This window comes from Notolepis coatsorum (assembly GCF_963971535.1).
Source record: "Notolepis coatsorum genome assembly, chromosome: 7".
In the NCBI taxonomy this organism is placed as follows: Eukaryota; Metazoa; Chordata; class Actinopteri; order Aulopiformes; family Paralepididae; genus Notolepis; species Notolepis coatsorum.
Genome location: NC_140171.1, coordinates 166,482,902 through 166,504,850, shown reverse-complemented (window position 1 = coordinate 166,504,850; position 21,949 = coordinate 166,482,902). Strand labels below are relative to the sequence as shown.

Sequence of the window (21,949 nt, the reverse complement as noted above, 5' to 3'; positions counted from 1 at the left end):
AATGTCGTGGGAGCGGGCGGAAGTTGCCCAATCTGGAACAATCTCCGGGGCTGCAGCTGGAGGCTACTCAGCCTAACAGCTGGAAGGCATCTTTACGTCATGACGTAGCAGTAATCAGGCACAGTCTACGTCCTTGCATAGGACCAATCAACTGCTCTCATGTGCGATAACGACCTAGTTTAAAAATGAAACATTTTGTACACATCCAGTCCTCTGACAACTAACGTGGCTAACGTACGAGATTTATTTTTGCAAATAGCATATTAGATTCCACGAACGGCTGCAATATGAACCTTCAAATTATTGTCGGGTGTCCCGTAAAGATCAGTCGGAGTGATGGTGAGCATTGTTAGCTTGCATAGCTAAATAACGCTAACGGAGTATTTGTGATTCATACAGTGTTAGCTAAGTAGCTAACTGTTAACTAACGTGCATTAATCTAACGTAACGTTGGGCAATTATGGAAAGTTGGGATATGGTTGCAGCAGGTTTTAGCAAATAAACGTTAACTAATTTTAACATAATAACTCTGTCTCTTGTTTGATTCTGATGTAAGTTATGTCGTGAAGTATAAGCCTAACTAACCTTACTGTCATGCACTTGTCCTGATATACTAACCTACACTGTAGCACTCAACACTTTGATGAACATTGTTACTCAGCTGATAGTTTGCTTCCTGCTGTCTTGTACAAAACTTGTAAGTCGGTTTGGATAAAAGCGTCAGCTAAATGACAAAATGTAAACATGACGTGTTTTTGATGGGATTTTCCTTTTGCACAGTTCTCCCTGTCAATTCCTTGTGGGCAATGAAACTATAAACTATATATATATTTTTTTAAATATAGTTTCCTTTGTTGTGGGCTTTTCGAAATGATCACATTCCTCCTATAATTACGGACTTGTTCTTACAGGGCGAGTGCACTACGCCACCGTGAAGTCGATCGACTTGGTCAAGAACATAGCCATGGTGGAATGGCAGGACCACGACTCATTGCGAGGAAAGGAGGTCAGTGTTTGGACTCATTACAAAAACCGCCGTGAATGAATGAGAACTTTATTTAACAGATTGCAGAATGGGTACAATACTGTACGGCTCAATACACACAATTGTTAAGCGGATGCAGACCAGAGAAAGACGTTTGTCTTGGTTACATGGATGATGATGCATTGAAAATGGGGGACCCTGATGTAAACAAGACAAGTCTCTCTGGTCTGCATCCCCTTAACAATTGTGTGTATTGAGCTGTACTGTATACCCATTCTGCAATCTGTTAATAAAGTTTTCAATCAAAACATCAGTGTCCACCATTTTCAATTCATAGTGACATTTATGACATAGGGACATGCATGACATACAGGTATATAGTACTGTTACATTTGTGACATATATGATATGCAAATATACAGTACTGTTACCCAGAGATCCTAACAGAAAATATATACATATGATGGGGAGGACACTGTACATTAGGAGGGGGTGGCTGGGTGGGAGGAAATATATACATACGGTAGGGAGGGCACTGTCTATTAGGGGGGGGGGGGGGGGGGGGGTTGGACATTTACAGTGGCCAGTTGGACATTTACAGTGGCCAGTTTTGAATTGCAGCCTCCCGTAGGTGCTCTTTAAGAGCGATTTTGAATGTGGGTAGGGATTCAAATTTTTTTCACGGCTGTGGGTAGGGCTTTCCACATTGTGATTTGTGGCACTCCCTCTGGTGTTGTGGGCGTGGTATTCACTGACCTTTGGGAAGTATTTTGACATGTACATTGTATTTCCGTCTTGACTATCTTTTAGACCTAGTACCTCTGTGTAATAACATACAGTACCATATCAACATTTTCATAAAGCTTTATTCCAGGAGCCTCAAGTTTCGTTGAGCATGGGTTATCGTATGGTAATGCCTGCATTTCTGCCTGTGTTTATATTTGCAGGTTGAGTTAGTCGAGCTGTTTGATCTCAACAAAGGCATGGAGTTGGTCAATTCCACTGACGCAACGTTGGAGGACGTCATGCCACCTACTCCTGCTCAGAGTCTAGACAAGGCAGGTGTAGTAGAGTAGCCTTGGACAGATTGTGAATGCGGAAGTTGTTGGCTACTAGATGCTAGCTAGAAGGACCCCACAAACTAGATTTCCCCCATTTTTTTCAGAGCACAGAGAGGGGAGGGAGAGGGAGGTGAAGAGCGGCGGAGAAACACAGCCGCCACACGATGTAATTTGGGGCTGATTATTATAGATTGCGAGCCATGGTGGACAGTGAGAGCGACACACCAACGGGACTGGGAGCAGCGCTGCCACAGGAAAGGAGATGGATAGTGACAGTAATACAGTATGGAGTGTAGTGTGGGAGAGGAGCTCGGGGAGAATGACTGAAAAGGGAGGGGAAGGGTCATGAGTAGGGATGTCCGATATTATCGGCCGATATCGGCATTAAAATGTGATATCGGAAAATATCAGTTAGTTTTCAAATGTTAATTTATTTTTTTTACATTTCTATAACCTTTTACCCAGGCAAGCAAGTAAGAACAAATTCTAATTTTATTTATTGTCAAAAGTATGCATAATGTTGTATTAATTCCACAACAAGAGATATGTAATGTTAATTACCTGAAATTATAAAAAAAATTGGGAGGGGGAAACCCTGCATATATCGGTATCAGTGTATCGGTAAAAAAGCCAATATCGAGCATCCCTAGTCATGAGAGAGGTGGGGCTGAGGGTAGGGCAAAGGAAGGACTTGACAGAATTGCTGAATATAGTGGTGAGATTTGAGGGAGAAGGGAGAGTTAAAAAAAATCGGGCCATTAAAGTTAACAACTCGCAAGAGAGCAATTAGGAGAAGTGAAGTATGCAAACAAACGTTTTGAGAGATGGAAACATTGTAGTATGTATACGTATAGAGCAGGTGGAGAAGGCGAAGGTAATGAGTAGCATTGGAAAAATCAATATCTCTAAAGTAATAAGAGTGGGGGAGAAGAGGGACAGTTAGCCCCTTTCGGTCTGTGATGCACTCCAACAAGGTTGGACGAGTGAATACACAGTTCATTTTTATAAACTGATCAACACTGCTCAAAACGGCTTTAGTCTGCCTGATCACAGCGCATGCGCATCAGGCACCCAATGCCGGAAATAAAGCTGTGTTGACCAGTTTATAAAAATTATTTAATGGCAACACCGAGCTTTCAAACCCTAGCGTTTGTCTGTCCGAAACCCTCGTGCAACTGAGTACCTTTTGAAATTTCTCTGAGAGTTAATTGTGGGATTTTCCTATGGAGGAATAAGGGTGTGTGTATTCACTCTTGTGCATCAGTCACGAAAGGGGCTAAGGGATGGTGGGTGCAAGCCAGGGGGTAATTTCTGGAATATCAATCGAAGTTACTATGGAGAATTTGGTCGACATTTTTTATTTTTTTTATCCACTTTTTCTCCCATTTTCTATATTTTCTCCCATCCCAATTTCGTATCATCCAATTCAACCCTCCCCTGTCACGGACGCTGTTTCTTGCCTCCCACAAGCCGGCTGCAATGTGGACTAAGTCATACATAGCACAAGTCCCCTCCGGTACTTGAGGTAACAGCAGTCGCATCTTTTCACCTGCGCAGCTCGATCTCTCAGTGGCGAGGAGTAACGCGTGGGAGGCTCACGCTGCCCCCGACACTTCCTGATTCTACTGCGCAGGCGCACCAACCGACCTGTAGGAGTCGCTGTCCACAACGCCCGATCCCCACCCATCAGTTTCCCACCCCCTAATACGGCCAATGTGTATTAGTACAAACGACCAGCTAAACTGAAAGCAAATGTGGAGCGCTGGGCTCGAACTGACGAGCCCAGCGTCTCCAGCATTTCGTGGCGAGCGCCTTGCCCACTACGCCACGTCGACATTGGTCGACATTTTAAAGAGACAAACATAATAGGAGTGTAAAACGCTGAAAGAATGAAAAGGGGAGAAGAAAGAGACTGAGACCACTTTGATTCAGTTTGAAAATTACGGTATTCCAAATGAGGTGTTCTTGGGATATATGGTATATTAGGAGTTAGGGAGTTTGTATCTAAACCATTGATGTTTCAACTGCCAAGAATTTGGGCATATAGCCAAGATGTGCAAAAAGAGGAAGCAATGTGCTGGATGTAGTGGGGAACATGAGTGTGGAGAGGGAGTGGAACCAAGTGCTGTACCTGTGGAAAGGAGCATAGTGTTGCATATTGGGGATGTGAAGTGATGAAAAGAGAGGTGGCGGTTCAACAGATGAGAGCGGCAAAATCTCCTATGAAGCTAAGATGACGGCACAGGAAAAGCAGGATAAGGAACGGGTTCAAAAATATAGTACAGGAGGATAAATAGAAGATGTGGGAGGAGAAGAAGAATTTTGTGGCCTTTGTAGCAGGAGTGATAAATGCAACGCGTACGATTAAGAGTAAAACTGAAAGGATCAAAATAATTGTCAAAGTAGCAGTACAACATCTGGATATGAAGGGTCTGATGGGAGGAAGTAGAAAGCGAGTTGAACAAGGGGATTGTGATAAACCAAGAAGTCCAGAGTCCTAAAGACAGTGTCCAGCCATGCCCAGCAATTGTGGGCATAGTTGGAAGTATAGAACTGAGGGCAGTAATACGCCATGTTGCGTTTACACTGCCGGAAAAAGGAAGAAGAAGAGTAGCAGCCTTGCCTTAGACTTCACAACCCAGGAATAACCAGTCAGCTGTCTGTATAGTATAAATCGGTTGACAAGAGCAGGGTTGACTAAGGGTGTCATGATTAATCTATAGGGCTGACCTTCGATTTTTTAAAAAAATATATATATATATATTTTGGATTTGTACAGCACTTTGTTCAACTTTGTCAGTGCTGTAAAGTTAAAATCTTAGACAAACTAAACACTTTGCTTCCATGAAATATTGTAAGCCGTCATTTGAGGCTTTATAAAAGCAGCACAATGAACACAAATCTGTCAGTGCCGAGTTCGACCTCATCTTAAATAACAAACAGCATTGCTTGTTGTAGTTAACAAAGAGAGGCAGAGTAGATTTTGCACAAAATTATTATTTTTTTTCATAATCGAATTTAATTTTCATATTCCAATACCATGCCCATCGAACGAAGCTTAGAAGTATTTAAGACGGCCCTAATCTATTAGAAATTGATTATTGGATTCCATTGGTAGCAGTTAAATGTTCTTAAGCGCCTAGTCTGACACAAAATAAGAAGAAAATACCCAGTTAAACTGCATGCTTTAGCTTGATTTCAGTGTGCATTCATGGGAAAATGTAAATAATAAAAAAAAAAGTGCTGTTTAGATGCACCAATTAATCAATAAGATAATTGTTCATTGTTGTATGAATCTTTTACTTAAATAGTTGCTAGTAGCAGCTTCTTATCGAAGGTTTGTTTTCCTGTGTGGTAGACCTGTCTTAGTGAATCTAAAATCTAAAATCTAAAGCACACACTATGGTGTCCATGGGCTTGAGTGTAATGACTTGGATTCTTTCACACCACCCCTCCCCATTAGAAGTATGGTGGTCGACTGCGCTCATCAAGGATTCCTGCCCCTCCTTCTTGTAAGTACCTTTCCTGCGTGAGCAGACTCCTATTACCCTCAGTTCTTTGTGTGGGGGGTGGAACGATTCACAAAAATATTGGTTCAGTTCATATCACAGATTTGACATCAGTCTTCTGTACGGTTGGGGGAGGAGGGGGGGTATTCCATTGCCAATTCAAATAGAATTTTCACTTAAAATGTATTTGTAAGGAACGCATACCATTTGTTGATTATAGGTGGCTCTCATAATGGGACTTGTGTGAAGAATCTAGACATACAGTAGTGAGTGTGTAGTGGGACTGTTGGATACTTTTTTGACAGGTCTGCCTTGTGTCTGTTCAAGTTTGGAAAGTAACTGAGAGGAAATATTAACATTCTGACTTGTGGCAAGTATCTAAATAGATTAATAAATAAATGAAAAGTTGTTTAGTATAATTAGTGGTTTTGGATTTAATTGCTGCAGGCAAAAATGACTAATGACCGTTAACCAACTTTTCTATTCCTTATTCTTAGTGTTTTATTACAGTAAGTGGGTACATTTCCCCTCTACACAAGTTGAGTAAACAGTTATACAAACAAAAGCACTCCATATACACTCCACAAGTGATGTATTTAGTCTAGTAGATAGAGAGGGGTATCATGCACCCCCGGAAATATACTTCTAACCAGATTTTCTAGATTGATAGACATAGCCTGAGTGTCCCATGTATCATTTATATGCAAATTAGGGATGGGATTATCAAAAAATCGCAAAGAGGCAGTCAGGTGGCGTAGCGGAGATTGTGCTCGTCACCAATGCAAGAGGCTGCGGTCTCGACTCCCGGAGAGTCAGCATTGCCTTGGCTTGGGCTGATCGCTATACTAACTCGTTTGGCTGAGTTAGGGGGAGGGAAGCCGTGGGTGGGTCCTGGGCGTTGTGGACAGCGACCCATACAGTTCAGTCGGGGCGCCTGCACAGCGAGGGTAGGATCTGGAGAAAGATAGTGTGACCTTCCACACGTTGAAGAACATCTGGTCCTTCTCTACGGTTCAGAGACTTGGAGAATGACGAAAAGAACATTGCAGAAGATACAGACCTTTATAAACAGCTGTCTGACACGCATCTTTGGGATCCGGTGGCCAAACAAAATCAAGAATGAGGAACTATGGCTGAAAGGAAGACGGGAACCAGTGGAGAAGCAGATCCTGAGACGAAAGTGGGGATGGATAGGCCACACTTTGAGGAAACCGGCTACCAGTACTACACGCCAGGCCCTGACTTGGAATCCCCAGGGGAAGCGGAAGAGAGGGCGGCCTAAGAACACCTGGAGGCGGGACACTGAGGCGGAGCTCAAGAGAGAAGGAACTACCTGGGGGAGGCAGAAAGGACAGCCCAAAGCCGTGTTGGATGGAGAAAAGTCGTAGATGGCCTATGCTCCATTGGGAGCGATGGGCCTAAGTAAGTAAAAGTCCACACGTTGCACTCTCCCGGTGAGAATCTGCGCTGCCAGGCTGGCTGCACATGTGTCGGAGGAAAACATGTGACAGTCTCCGGCCTCCTGGACCAACAGTAGGGGGGGGGTGCGCAACAACCAGGAAGGGGGTTGGGAATTGGCATAACGACTAACAGTGGGATGGGAGAAAAATCGGAAAAAAGGAGGGGACATTTTTTTTTTATCAAAGAAATCATTTAAATATATCTAAGCCAATATTGCAGATAACTGAACAAATTGGGTGTCTAGACCCATGTTTCGAGGGTCAAAGATCACAATAACACTATCCCTAGAGAGTGATCACATGTTTCTATGCAAGTAGCTTATGCAAATCTGTGCCGTCAATACAAAATAATCACATTTTTACCATTAGTTGAGTAGGAAAGCGGATACTATCATGCACCCCCTGGAAATATATTGTTAACCAGTGTTTCTAGATTGGAAAAAAATTGTAGAAAATGATAGGCTATGTTAAAAATCTATCTGTGTCCCATGTGTAATTTATATGCAAAAAAATGATGTCGCTAACTCAGCCAATATTGCAAATAACTGAACAAGTAGGTTGTCTAAACCCATATTTTGAGGGTCAAAAATCATAATAAAACTATTCCCAGAATGATCACCTATTTGTGGTGGCTAGTATGCAAATTAGTGGCACCTTTACAAAGAATAAAGCATTTTTACTAGGGATGTCCGATATTATCGGCCGACCGATATTATCGGCAGTAAAATGTGATATCGGAAAATATCGGTATCGGTTTAAAAAAAATAATAACAATATTTGTTATATATATATATATATCCAGTGAAATTATTAGTTACCTGAAATTATTCAGTTTTTTGGACGGGGAAACCCTGCATATATCGGTATCGGAAATTAAGAGTTGGACAATACCGGAATATCTGTATCGGTAAAAAAGCCAATATCTAGCATCCCTAATTTTTACCAATAAAGACTCATCATATGATGACTGAACAACATAAGATGTGGGCTCATGTTTTGAGGGTTAAAGATGGTAATACAATTTCTGAAGTGGTCACATATATCTCTGGCATGCTTATATACAAGAGTGCTGCTTTCAATGCCATTTCTTACATAAGTCTACATTAGGGATGCTCGATATTGGCTTTTTTACCGATATTCCGATATTGTCCAACTCTTAATTTCCGATACCGATATCAACCGATACCGATATATGCAGGGTTTCCCCGTCCAAAAAACTGAATTTCAGTTAACTAATAATTTCACTGGATATATATATACCGTAATTCCTCTAATAGTAACCCCGGCTTGTATTTGTTTCAACTGTAGCGGGTACCAGGCTTGTATTAGGAGGAGGCCTGTATAAGAGGGAGGCCTATATTTCAAATTTTCAAATGGATCATAATGAATAAATCAACATTTTGTGTCAGTTTGAACCCAGTAAAATGTACTGGGTTCATTTATTGAAACCAAGTACTGTATGAAATAGTAAACAGTGCAATTACAGGTGGTCACTGGTCATTTCAACGTTTTCAAAGTGAAATCAAGTAACTAGCTCAGTATGCAGCTCAGTATATTAGTAACCCGGCTTGTATTAGGAGGCCGGCTTATAATTGCTTAGCTCAAGAGCGCACCCGGCCATTAATAGAGACCCGGCTTGTATTTGAGACCCGGTTACTATTAGAGGAATTACGGTATAACAAATATTGTTGTTTTTAATTTTTTTTTAAACCGATACCGATATTTTCCGATATCACATTTTACTGCAGATATCGGCCGATAATATCGGACATCCCTAGTCTACATGTATGTAATAAGGTAAATACGTCCTCTGTTCAGCATCTTTGCCAATGACTACTCTTATTTCCCTGGGTAAATTCAACCGCCAAACAAACAAGGTAAGAAGTTACCTCAGCTACACACAAATGTGGATGTCCGTTTTTTCATGGAACCAGTAACTGCGTGTGTGGTGGGGGTGCATGTGCGTGCATGCACAGATTGATGTACCCTCATGCTGTGAGTGCATGCATGTACAGTATATGTTGTGTGCATGCTCTCCAACCAACCAACCTACCTCTTCATGCTCTCCAACCAACCAACCTACCTCTTCATGCTCTCCAACCAACCAACCTACCTCTCTTCATGCTCTCCAACCAACCAACCTCTCTTCATGCTCTCCAACCAACCAACCTACCTCTCTTCCTGCTCTCCAACCAACCAACCTACCTCTCTTCCTGCTCTCCAACCAACCAACCTACCTCTTCATGCTCTCCAACCAACCAACCTACCTCTTCCTGCTCTCCAACCAACCAACCTACCTCTCTTCATGCTCTCCAACCAACCAACCTACCTCTCCTCATGCTCTCCAACCAACCAACCTACCTCTCTTCATGCTCTCCAACCAACCAACCTACCTCTCTTCATGCTCTCCAACCAACCAACCTACCTCTCTTCCTGCTCTCCAACCAACCTACCTCTCTTCATGCTCTCCAACCAACCAACCTACCTCTTCATGCTCTCCAACCAACCTACCTCTCTTCATGCTCTCCAACCAACCAACCTACCTCTCTTCATGCTCTCCAACCAACCAACCTACCTCTTCATGCTCTCCAACCAACCTACCTCTCTTCATGCTCTCCAACCAACCAACCTACCTCTCTTCATGCTCTCCAACCAACCTACCTCTCTTCATGCTCTCCAACCAACCAACCTACCTCTCTTCATGCTCTCCAACCAACCTACCTCTCTTCATGCTCTCCAACCAACCAACCTACCTCTCTTCATGCTCTCCAACCAACCAACCTACCTCTCTTCATGCTCTCCAACCAACCAACCTACCTCTCTTCCTGCTCTCCAACCAACCAACCTACCTCTCTTCATGCTCTCCAACCAACCAACCTACCTCTCTTCATGCTCTCCAACCAACCAACATACCTCTCTTCATGCTCTCCAACCAACCAACCTACCTCTCTTCATGCTCTCCAACCAACCAACCTACCTCTCTTCATGCTCTCCAACCAACCAACCTACCTCTCTTCCTGCTCTCCAACCAACCTACCTCTTCCTGCTCTCCAACCAACCAACCTACCTCTCTTCCTGCTCTCCAACCAACCAACCTACCTCTCTTCCTGCTCTCCAACCAACCAACCTACCTCTCTTCATGCTCTCCAACCAACCAACCTACCTCTCTTCATGCTCTCCAACCAACCAACCTACCTCTCTTCATGCTCTCCAACCAACCAACCTACCTCTCTTCATGCTCTCCAACCAACCAACCTCTCTTCATGCTCTCTAACCAACCAACCTACCTCTCTTCATGCTCTCCAACCAACCAACCTACCTCTCTTCCTGCTCTCCAACCAACCAACCTACCTCTCTTCATGCTCTCCAACCAACCAACCTACCTCTCTTCATGCTCTCCAACCAACCAACCTACCTCTCTTCATGCTCTCCAACCAACCAACCTACCTCTTCATGCTCTCCAACCAACCAACCTACCTCTCTTCATGCTCTCCAACCAACCTACCTCTCTTCCTGCTCTCCAACCAACCAACCTACCTCTCTTCATGCTCTCCAACCAACCAACCTACCTCTCTTCCTGCTCTCCAACCAACCTACCTACCTCTTCATGCTCTCCAACCAACCAACCTACCTCTCTTCCTGCTCTCCAACCAACCAACCTACCTCTCTTCCTGCTCTCCAACCAACCTACCTACCTCTTCATGCTCTCCAACCAACCAACCAACCTACCTCTCTTCATGCTCTCCAACCAACCAACCTACCTCTTCATGCTCTCCAACCAACCAACCTACCTCTCTTCATGCTCTCCAACCAACCAACCTACCTCTCTTCATGCTCTCCAACCAACCTACCTCTCTTCCTGTTGGTTGGAGAGCATGCACACAAGAACATACTGTACATTAGGGGTGGAACGGTTCACAAAATCGACTGTTCGGTTCGTATCACGGTTTTGGGCTAACTGTTTTCGGTTCGGTTCGATATACGTTGCTTTTTATTAAAAAAGAATTAACACTCTAATCTAAACATGCTTCTCATTTATATAAAAAAAAAAAAAAAAGGAAAAAAAAAGGTTTACAGTGTTTACAGCCTTAAATAATGTTTGGCACACAAAGACCGAACTGACTGAAAAATATAGGCTACATTTGTCAAAGTATTAACTTAGTGCAAACAAACAATAGGCTCAGCCAGCACTAGACTTTCCTTTCTTTAATATAAACACACAAAAAACAATGTTTAAATTCCCTGATTGTCAGTTCTTAATGGAAAGATTAGTTTTCCGCTTGAAATTAAAGTGCAGTATTTGAAATACAATGAAAGGAATATGGCTGGATTTCTTATCAAAGGGAAAAGTGTCTTATTTAAAATAAATAAACAAATTAGAAGGCCATCAATATAAATTGCAGCATACATCAAACTAACACACACTACTGTTTCAAAACAACACTGCTCTGTTCATTCTATTTTTAAAATACGTACATTATCCGTCTACATTTATTTAGACTAACATTATTTAAATATTGAGTGCAACTGTGGGGTGGATTAACGTAATTCGGTGAGTTGGAACTATCTATGGGTTGGTGGGTCCGCAGGGACATTTTAGCGGGAGTTCATAACATGCAGTGGAAAAGCGGCAATAGTCCCGGTTTGTAGTTAGTAAACACAGTTGTATGTTAGCCTTCTTGGATGTTGAATAAACGCCTATCATTGTCTTTAAACACCCCGCCTCTCGGACTCTCATTTTCTACCATAGTTAAAACGTGCGTTGTGTTGTACAAACTGCTAACGTTATGGCAAGATGTGTGTAGGCCTATGTAATGTTAATGGCTATGTTTTTAAAGTTGTAATGAAGATTGATTTATATTGCGCTTGCCATTTCCACAAACTGACTAGCACCTGCAGTGCTGCTGCTGCTGCAGCTAGCGCTCACCTCTCCCGGCTAAGTGCCATTACGTTTTTTTTCATTTGCGCATCCCCTGAACCGTACGATACAGACGCCCCGAACAGTGGAGGTCATATCGAACGGTGTACGGTTCGAATGCGTATCGTTCCACCCCTACTGTACATAACATGCACTCACAGCAAGAGGGTACATCAATCTATGCATGCATTGTTCAGTTATTTGCAATATTGGCTGAAATAGCGACATAAATTTTTTTGATGGCGTCATTCATTTGCATATAAATTATACATGGGACACTGACAGATTTGTATCAAGTAACACTGGTTAACAATATATTTCCAGGGGGTGCATGATGGTATCCACTTTCCTACTCAACTAATTTGTAAAAATGTGACGATTTTGTATAGACTGCACAGATTTGCATAGGCTACTTGTTATCAACAGGGGTGGTGCCGCAGAGAGCTGCCAGGGGTGCTATTTTTTTTTTTTGGATTACAGAAAATTATCACTAAAGTGCTATCTGTTGCAGCTGCACGGTTTTCCATAAATACCATATTTGGATAAGTTTGACCATTTCTCAAAATCTGAAAATCATTATTTAACAAAACACAGAAAAGGATCACCAAGTTACTCTGGATAAAAACAAACTTAACAGACAACATTGAGACAAAGCTTCCTGACACCCTCCATCCAAACTCTTGGAAGAACTCATTGAAATCTCATCTGATACCACCTGGAGAGCTAGTTTCTGAGTGTGGTGCTGAGTACCAAGTATCTCATGATGCAGTAGTTAAGGTGTTGATACCATTCAGCACCACATATCTGTGTGAAGCTGGCTTTTCATCCATGACTGCTCTGAAAAAAAAAATATATAGGGCCAAGTTGAGCCTTGAGGATGACATGTAGGCTTGGGCGGTATGATGGTATTACGATATACCGGGGTATTTAGAAATACCGACGTATTGAAAATCAATACCGTCCGTCACCGTCAAAATCACAGATGCGCTTCAGCTTCTATTACAGTGAAACGGAGTTTTGAGTGTAGTGCACACACGCGCCAGCAGAGGGCGAGACCAGTCTAGTGGAGCAAGTGGGTCACAACGGTGTTCACGTTTTACGGTAATGTTGCGACAGTGCTGTGAAAATACCGTAAAGCGTTGTGATGAGAGTTGGTGTGTGTTGTTGTGGAGTGGTGCACTGGTGGAGCAAGCAAATAATCCGTCTCTTATTATATGTGAACTAAAGAGTACAAGGTTTACACAACAGCCCCCACCCGCCTTTTTATTTTATTTGTATCGTCCTGTACTATCCGCTGTCAGCTGTTTATCTCTCTCTGTGAGCTACTGAGCTTGATTAGCTAGCGTTAGCTCACGCTAACTAGCGTTAGCTCTGTGGCTAATCTTAGATTACCCTGAACTAAATCAATGACTAGGTTATAAAGCATTCGAGTAGTTTTCACTGCACATAGAAGTAGCCAAACAACGGGAACATTTCGGGAGCATATGACCAAAACTCATGCAATTTCGAGCCCTTAACGAATCAAATAGTCTGCCAAGGCTAGATGCTAACGCAGTAACGCTAACGGTGCAGGCTTCTGACTACCAATCTGAGAGCTGACGATGATTTGTTTACTTGGTAACACGGGTTGCCACCGTTGACCGTATTATTAGCCAGCAGCAGCAGACCTCGCATTGAGCTAGAAATGTCCACTGAGTGAACGAGTGCTTATTTTCTGTATTTATTTATATTTTGAGAAATGGTAACTTGTTGATCCTTTTCTGTATTTAAAAAAAGAAAATCTGTTTTTGAGAAATGGTCAAACTTATCCAAATATGCTATTTTTATGGAAAAGTGTGCAGCTGCAACAGATGGCACTTTAGTGATAATTTTATTTAAAGAAATATGCTATTTGATTTACTACTACAAGCAGTGTAATGTCAACAGTACTAAGCCATTTAGACCTGAAATACCTGTTAATAATGCATTATATAGCCTGCATATACACGCAAATGTGTTTCCCGGTTTCTTAAATAAACATTATTTTGAAAGCAAGCACTTGTCATCGTAAATATCCTACTTTCACCTCCGCAACATCGCAAAAATCTGTCACTGCCTCTCCCCCCCCGCTGCTGAATCCCTCATTCACGCCTTCATCTCCTCCCGCCTGGACTACTGCAACTCCCTCCTCACTGGTATCACCTCCCGCTCCCTCCATAAACTGCAAATGGTCCAAAATTCAGCCGCCCGCCTCCTCACTAACACCCGGTCCCGCGAACACATCACTCCTGTCCTCCACTCCCTCCACTGGCTCCCGATCAAACACCGCATTAACTTTAAAACACTACTCCTCACCTTCAAAGCCCTCCACAGCCTGGCCCCCCCCTACCTGACTGATCTACCCTACCGCCCCACCCGTTCCCTCCGGTCCTCCTCCACTGCCTCCCTCACTGTCCCGACATCCAAGCTTAAAAACTTCGGAGATCGGTCCTTCTCTCGCACTGCACCCCGACTCTGGAACTCCCTCCCCCAGTCCATCAGAGACTCTCCTACACTCTCCACCTTCAAAGCTCGCCTCAAAACCCACCTGTTCTCCCTTGCCTTCAACCCCCCCCACCCCTAAACCTCCCCCTCCCCTCCAACCTGATTGATGTCTGTCTCCAGTCTTTTTTGTGCTATCAGGCTGTCTCCCCTGTTCCCCCCATGGTCTCATGTTCCTCTTGTTTTTGTTCCTTTGCTGTTTTTGTTTTTCTTTCTTTGCTTTCGTTTCTTTGTTTGTACTCCTGCTCCCGACTACTGTCAGCGACTTCGGGTTATTGAGAAGCGCTATATAAATTAAATTAATTATTATTATTATTATTATTATCGTTGTAGCAAAAAAGACGGGACCGGAAAAGTCTTTATCGTATGTAGGGGTGCCCTGGAATATTTTATTGAACACAGGGGTGCCTTGGCAGCAGAAAGGTTGAGAACCCCTGCTCTAGGGATAGTGTTATTGTGATATTTGACCCTCAAAACATGGGTCTAGACACCTTGTTCAGTTATCTGCAATATTGGCTGAGATATATTAAACTGATTTCTTTGCGATTATATTTTAGTTTTTTTTTATCCACTTTCTCTTTTTCTGTATTTCCCTCTTATCCCAATTTAGTCGTTATGCCAATTCCCCCCTCCCCTTCCTGGTCGTTGCGCGCATGTGCCCCCCACTGGTCGGTCTAGGGAGCCCTGAAGTCTATCACATGCTTCCTCCGATACATACGAGACAGCCAGCAGCCTATTTTCACCTGGCAGTGACTACTCTCATTGGTGAAGTGTAACACGTGGGAGGTCACACTACCTTCACCATTTCCCTCCCTCGCTGTGCAGGCGCCCTGACCGACCTGTAGGAGTCGCTGTTTACAATGACCAGATTACCACCCACCGCCGGCTTCCCTCCCGCTGACACTGCCAATTGTGCCAGTATGACGACCGGCCAAGCCGGAGGCACCGCTGACAGCCGGATTCGATACCAGTGTCTCTGCTGTGGTAGACAGACGCTTAGTCCGCTGTGCTACCCGGCCACCCTTTCTTTGCGATTTTGATGATCGCGTCCTTAATTTGCATATAAATTATACATGGAACACTCTGACCACTTGTTAACATAGCCTATCAATCTAGAAAGTCTGGTTAGAATATTTCCGGGGGGTGCATGATACCCCCGCTATCTACTAGACTAATTAGGCTATGGGTTCCACAGTAGCATAGTGAACCAGACTGTCTCTAGGCGACCCGAACCGCGGAGTCGAGCCGTTTTTTCCCATGAACCGTTCCATCTCTTGTGTGTAGTAGTTCAATAGTTAAGTCTCCATCTTTGTCTTCCCATAAGCCTCTGCTGCAGCAGCCTCCAAGGTTGAAGAGACAGGTCAGCCTGCCATGCATGGTCCTCTTGTCACTATTAAGCTAATGAATCACTTAATCCTCACCACGAGATCAGGGGTGGAACTACATGTTTCTGGGCGCTCTGCTGCCATCACTACCTGGCCAGTATGGACCTGCATTCAAATACTCCCTTTACACTCCTAACTTACACTGCATGCTTTTTGTAGAGTTTGTGTAAAAATAAGCACCGCTGTTTATCTTTTGTCACTTGTGATTTGACAGACTGTCCCTTGCCAGGGCTCAACTTTTTTCACCAGTCCCAAAAAAATATTTTAGTGTCCTGATGTACACAATCCCAAAATATATATATTTTTTATTGAAATGATCAAGACTCTGATATAGAAATAATTTATGATCATAATGCTGATACTCTATAAAGGTAAGAAAGATTGATATTCTATTGAAATTGAGAAACTGAATAAAGACCAGTGCATTATTAGACAATGAATTGGGCCTAATGGGGTGGGGGTGATATATGGCAAAGGGCTAATAATAAAAAGGCTAATTGCAATCTAAACGCAATAAAAATAATGTTGCCTGTGCAAGGCCATCTCCATCACTGGACATGCTCTTTTACTCTCTCTTTTCTGCGCTCTCACTTGCCTTCCTCCAATCAGAGAATCCTCTCACCCACACTGATTCACTTTAGTGTTGTGCAGGAAAGTAAGTAAACATTATGCTTACCAGTAAATTGGCAAAATGTGATGAGCAGAGATTCAGACCCGCGAACCCACTTTATCATATCTAGATCGTAGCTTGATGGATCGTAGCACAGACAAACGCACAAGTGCAGCAACGTTATGTTAAAAGCCCATATCCCGAATCCGCTTCAAGGTTGACCTGGCATACTGTGCAGTGAGGGGAATGGCTCCCACCTACCTTTGTCAATGGTCTCTACTCTTAACTACACACCCTCAAGAACCCTCTGCTCTACATCTTCTGGCTGCCTCAGACCCACTCCTATCCGGGGGGGGGGGGGGGGCATCAAAGAGAATGTGGCTATTCTCGGTCCTTGGCTCCACAATGGAGGAACTTCCCACCGTCTGGACAGCCGGTGTAGACCAAAAACACACTTCAATCAATATAAAAAAAAAAAAAAAACTAGCCATCGTCATTTACTATCATGCACTTTGCTACTAAATAATCTTCCTTGCCTACCGTATATTACTACCTACTATGCGAATGTCTTTACTACTATTTAGCATTATATTTAGCTGACACTTTTATCCAGCTGCATGATAATGTTGAGATACAAGAACAGCTGCACACAGTGGTTGGAGCCCAGGCTCAAAACGGCTCGAGATCTTGAGGTAGAAAAATGCTGTTTTTGAGGACTTGATTAGAAATACAAAACGATGAATAAAAAAAATATATATATTACAGAGGTGTTCCATAGACTCACAGGAATTGTGTAAAAGTGCCCAAATAGTGAAAGAAATAGTTTCCCTGATCATCTCTGACGGTCCCAAATGACAAACCTGAGCGTCCAAAATAAACTCACTGCCTCAGTACAATGGGACGCTGTTAATGTCGAGCCCTGACTTGAGCTTTCTGTCTTTCCATCTTTCACATTTATGCTCACGCAAAATGTAAAGGATGTATGTAGCACAATCAACCGGGTCCCTGTTTTTCTAAACCTTCTTGACACTAAGATCAATCTGGTGTCCGAGTCAAATGGGCTAGTGCTATGATTGCTTTGGGAAATATGGGCCCTAGTGTATAAGTGTTTTCACCAGGTCAACATTTTGATCCTTGGATCTACCTTTTTAAGAGAATGTGCGGACTCTACTTACTGTATTTGTCCATCTGTCCTGCTGGGCCTGCTTGCTTTTGGTTGGGGAAACTATTCCTGTAAATTTCTCATGAACAAACATTCCTCTTTGGCTATACTCTCACTCTTTTAAAATTACTAAATGATGACGTTGAAAATGAAATGCTTTGCACCATTGCTTGGACCATCAATGCCATCTTGATGCACTGGTCCAGTGCTGTAAATCATTACATTGATTAAGGCGCAGTTCTTAGACTCACCTGGTGGGATTATGGTTTATTGTCACTGTGAAATATCGTAACCTTTTCTATTGAAAGGGCACAAATGCTCTTTCAATAGAATATTCTTACAGCAAACACATTTTAAGCAATTTCTCTTCCTTCCTCCCATCTGTCTGACTTGGATTTGTTTTTATCAGTCGTCAGGAAGAGCCGTTACTTCGCAGTGCCTGAGCCTGAGCCTGCCAGGCCTGTTCTTGAACCTATCCGAGAGTCTTCTCACGCTGGTATGTGGGGTTGGGGGGCGGGTCCAGGGTGCAATGTGATGCCATTGTTCATTGCAGATTCTGAGTACTAAAAGTTCTGATCCAAATGTTACAGATTTAGACCATTGGTCAGGAACCTGTTTTGTGAGCTAGCTGCATGTGGCTCTTTAGGAGTTTATGGACCAACGGTTCTAGGGACTGCCTGGTGGGAACTACCCACTGGGGAGCTCCCCCGAGAACTACATACCTTTTTTATGGCATTTTTCTGTTTGAATTCGTACCGCCAAAAGGAACGCTGAAGTGACAACCCTGCTTCTGCCTTCTCTTTCCAGAGATGGCCAGTATGGACCTGCATTCAAATACTCCCTTTACACTCCTAACTTACACTGCATGCTTTTTGTAGAGTTTGTGTAAAAATAAGCACCGCTGTTTATCTTTTGTCACTTGTGATTTGACAGACTGTCCCTTGCCAGGGCTCAACTTTTTTCACCAGTCCCAAAAAAATATTTTAGTGTCCTGATGTACACAATCCCAAAATATATATATTTTTTATTGAAATGATCAAGACTCTGATATAGAAATAATTTATGATCATAATGCTGATACTCTATAAAGGTAAGAAAGATTGATATTCTATTGAAATTGAGAAACTGAATAAAGACCAGTGCATTATTAGACAATGAATTGGGCCTAATGGGGTGGGGGTGATATATGGCAAAGGGCTAATAATAAAAAGGCTAATTGCAATCTAAACGCAATAAAAATAATGTTGCCTGTGCAAGGCCATCTCCATCACTGGACATGCTCTTTTACTCTCTCTTTTCTGCGCTCTCACTTGCCTTCCTCCAATCAGAGAATCCTCTCACCCACACTGATTCACTTTAGTGTTGTGCAGGAAAGTAAGTAAACATTATGCTTACCAGTAAATTGGCAAAATGTGATGAGCAGAGATTCAGACCCGCGAACCCACTTTATCATATCTAGATCGTAGCTTGATGGATCGTAGCACAGACAAACGCACAAGTGCAGCAACGTTATGTTAAAAGCCCATATCCCGAATCCGCTTCAAGGTTGACCTGGCATACTGTGCAGTGAGGGGAATGGCTCCCACCTACCTTTGTCAATGGTCTCTACTCTTAACTACACACCCTCAAGAACCCTCTGCTCTACATCTTCTGGCTGCCTCAGACCCACTCCTATCCGGGGGGGGGGGGGGGGCATCAAAGAGAATGTGGCTATTCTCGGTCCTTGGCTCCACAATGGAGGAACTTCCCACCGTCTGGACAGCCGGTGTAGACCAAAAACACACTTCAATCAATATAAAAAAAAAAAAAAAACTAGCCATCGTCATTTACTATCATGCACTTTGCTACTAAATAATCTTCCTTGCCTACCGTATATTACTACCTACTATGCGAATGTCTTTACTACTATTTAGCATTATATTTAGCTGACACTTTTATCCAGCTGCATGATAATGTTGAGATACAAGAACAGCTGCACACAGTGGTTGGAGCCCAGGCTCAAAACGGCTCGAGATCTTGAGGTAGAAAAATGCTGTTTTTGAGGACTTGATTAGAAATACAAAACGATGAATAAAAAAAATATATATATTACAGAGGTGTTCCATAGACTCACAGGAATTGTGTAAAAGTGCCCAAATAGTGAAAGAAATAGTTTCCCTGATCATCTCTGACGGTCCCAAATGACAAACCTGAGCGTCCAAAATAAACTCACTGCCTCAGTACAATGGGACGCTGTTAATGTCGAGCCCTGACTTGAGCTTTCTGTCTTTCCATCTTTCACATTTATGCTCACGCAAAATGTAAAGGATGTATGTAGCACAATCAACCGGGTCCCTGTTTTTCTAAACCTTCTTGACACTAAGATCAATCTGGTGTCCGAGTCAAATGGGCTAGTGCTATGATTGCTTTGGGAAATATGGGCCCTAGTGTATAAGTGTTTTCACCAGGTCAACATTTTGATCCTTGGATCTACCTTTTTAAGAGAATGTGCGGACTCTACTTACTGTATTTGTCCATCTGTCCTGCTGGGCCTGCTTGCTTTTGGTTGGGGAAACTATTCCTGTAAATTTCTCATGAACAAACATTCCTCTTTGGCTATACTCTCACTCTTTTAAAATTACTAAATGATGACGTTGAAAATGAAATGCTTTGCACCATTGCTTGGACCATCAATGCCATCTTGATGCACTGGTCCAGTGCTGTAAATCATTACATTGATTAAGGCGCAGTTCTTAGACTCACCTGGTGGGATTATGGTTTATTGTCACTGTGAAATATCGTAACCTTTTCTATTGAAAGGGCACAAATGCTCTTTCAATAGAATATTCTTACAGCAAACACATTTTAAGCAATTTCTCTTCCTTCCTCCCATCTGTCTGACTTGGATTTGTTTTTATCAGTCGTCAGGAAGAGCCGTTACTTCGCAGTGCCTGAGCCTGAGCCTGCCAGGCCTGTTCTTGAACCTATCCGAGAGTCTTCTCACGCTGGTATGTGGGGTTGGGGGGCGGGTCCAGGGTGCAATGTGATGCCATTGTTCATTGCAGATTCTGAGTACTAAAAGTTCTGATCCAAATGTTACAGATTTAGACCATTGGTCAGGAACCTGTTTTGTGAGCTAGCTGCATGTGGCTCTTTAGGAGTTTATGGACCAACGGTTCTAGGGACTGCCTGGTGGGAACTACCCACTGGGGAGCTCCCCCGAGAACTACATACCTTTTTTATGGCATTTTTCTGTTTGAATTCGTACCGCCAAAAGGAACGCTGAAGTGACAACCCTGCTTCTGCCTTCTCTTTCCAGAGATGGAACGGGGCTGGTTGCTGCCTGCATAGATCACACTAGATCAACTTGCAACTAAGCATTTCCTGGTTGATAACGAGATGAGAGTGCTAGAGTGGCCAACGGCAAACTTTAAATACTTAACCATATCGAAGATTTCATTATCATATTTGTAGGTTAACAGGAGGCCATGGACTATTTCCCTGATACCAAGTCCTATACCAAGAAACATGTATAACATGCCAGAAGGATTATATTGCAATAATTTCAATGACCCCAAACTGATAGTCGTAAGTTTGTTGTTCAGTGAAAAGCGATGGATTGGTACTCTGTAATGGACGACACTGAAAGTTTAGGAATTCGTATCGTGCCTACATCCCTATTGCCTTCCTTTTTAATAATTAGAGTACACTATCTTTCCCACCCAGCCGTGTCTAACCAGCCTGGTAGGAGGAAAGATGCCAGACTGGGATTTGTTCTGCCATCAAATGGTGTTCCTGCCATAGAGAACGAGGAGCCTGTGACCCTCCCCTCCCAACCCGGCACTTCTATAGGTTTGTTCTGTGACCCTCTCCTCCCAACCCGGCACTTCTATAGGTTTGTTCTGTGACCCTCTCCTCCCAACCCGGCACTTCTATAGGTTTGTTCTGTGACCCTCTCCTCCCAACCCGGCACTTCTATAGGTTTGTTCTGTGACCCTCCCCTCCCAACCCGGCACTTCTATAGGTTTGTTCTGTGACCCTCCCCTCCCAACCCGGCACTTCTATAGGTTTGTTCTGTGACCCTCCCCTCCCAACCCGGCACTTCTATAGGTTTGTTCTGTGACCCTCTCCTCCCAACCCGGCACTTCTATAGGTTTGTTCTGTGACCCTCTCCTCCCAACCCGGCACTTCTATAGGTTTGTTCTGTGACCCTCTCCTCCCAACCCGGCACTTCTATAGGTTTGTTCTGTGACCCTCTCCTCCCAACCCGGCACCTCTATAGGTTTGTTCTGTGACCCTCTCCTCCCAACCCGGCACTTCTATAGGTTTGTTCTGTGACCCTCTCCTCCCAACCCGGCAC

The 21,949-nt window shown here is 43.2% G+C and overlaps 1 protein-coding gene across 1 annotated transcript; it reads left to right on the top strand.

Moving 5' to 3' along the window:
• Window positions 1–205: 205 nt before the first annotated feature.
• On the top strand, window positions 206–21,497 carry LOC311231842 (uncharacterized protein; the record flags this gene model as incomplete). Its single annotated transcript, XM_084318463.1, has 8 exons — window positions 206–339; window positions 912–1,006; window positions 1,933–2,043; window positions 5,510–5,558; window positions 15,778–15,813; window positions 18,020–18,106; window positions 20,511–20,597; window positions 21,316–21,497. The coding sequence occupies exons 1-8, from the start codon at window positions 288–290 to the stop codon at window positions 21,495–21,497; spliced, it is 699 nt and encodes a 232-aa protein (XP_084174589.1). The 5' UTR covers window positions 206–287.
• Between the last annotated feature and the right edge of the window lie 452 nt (window positions 21,498–21,949).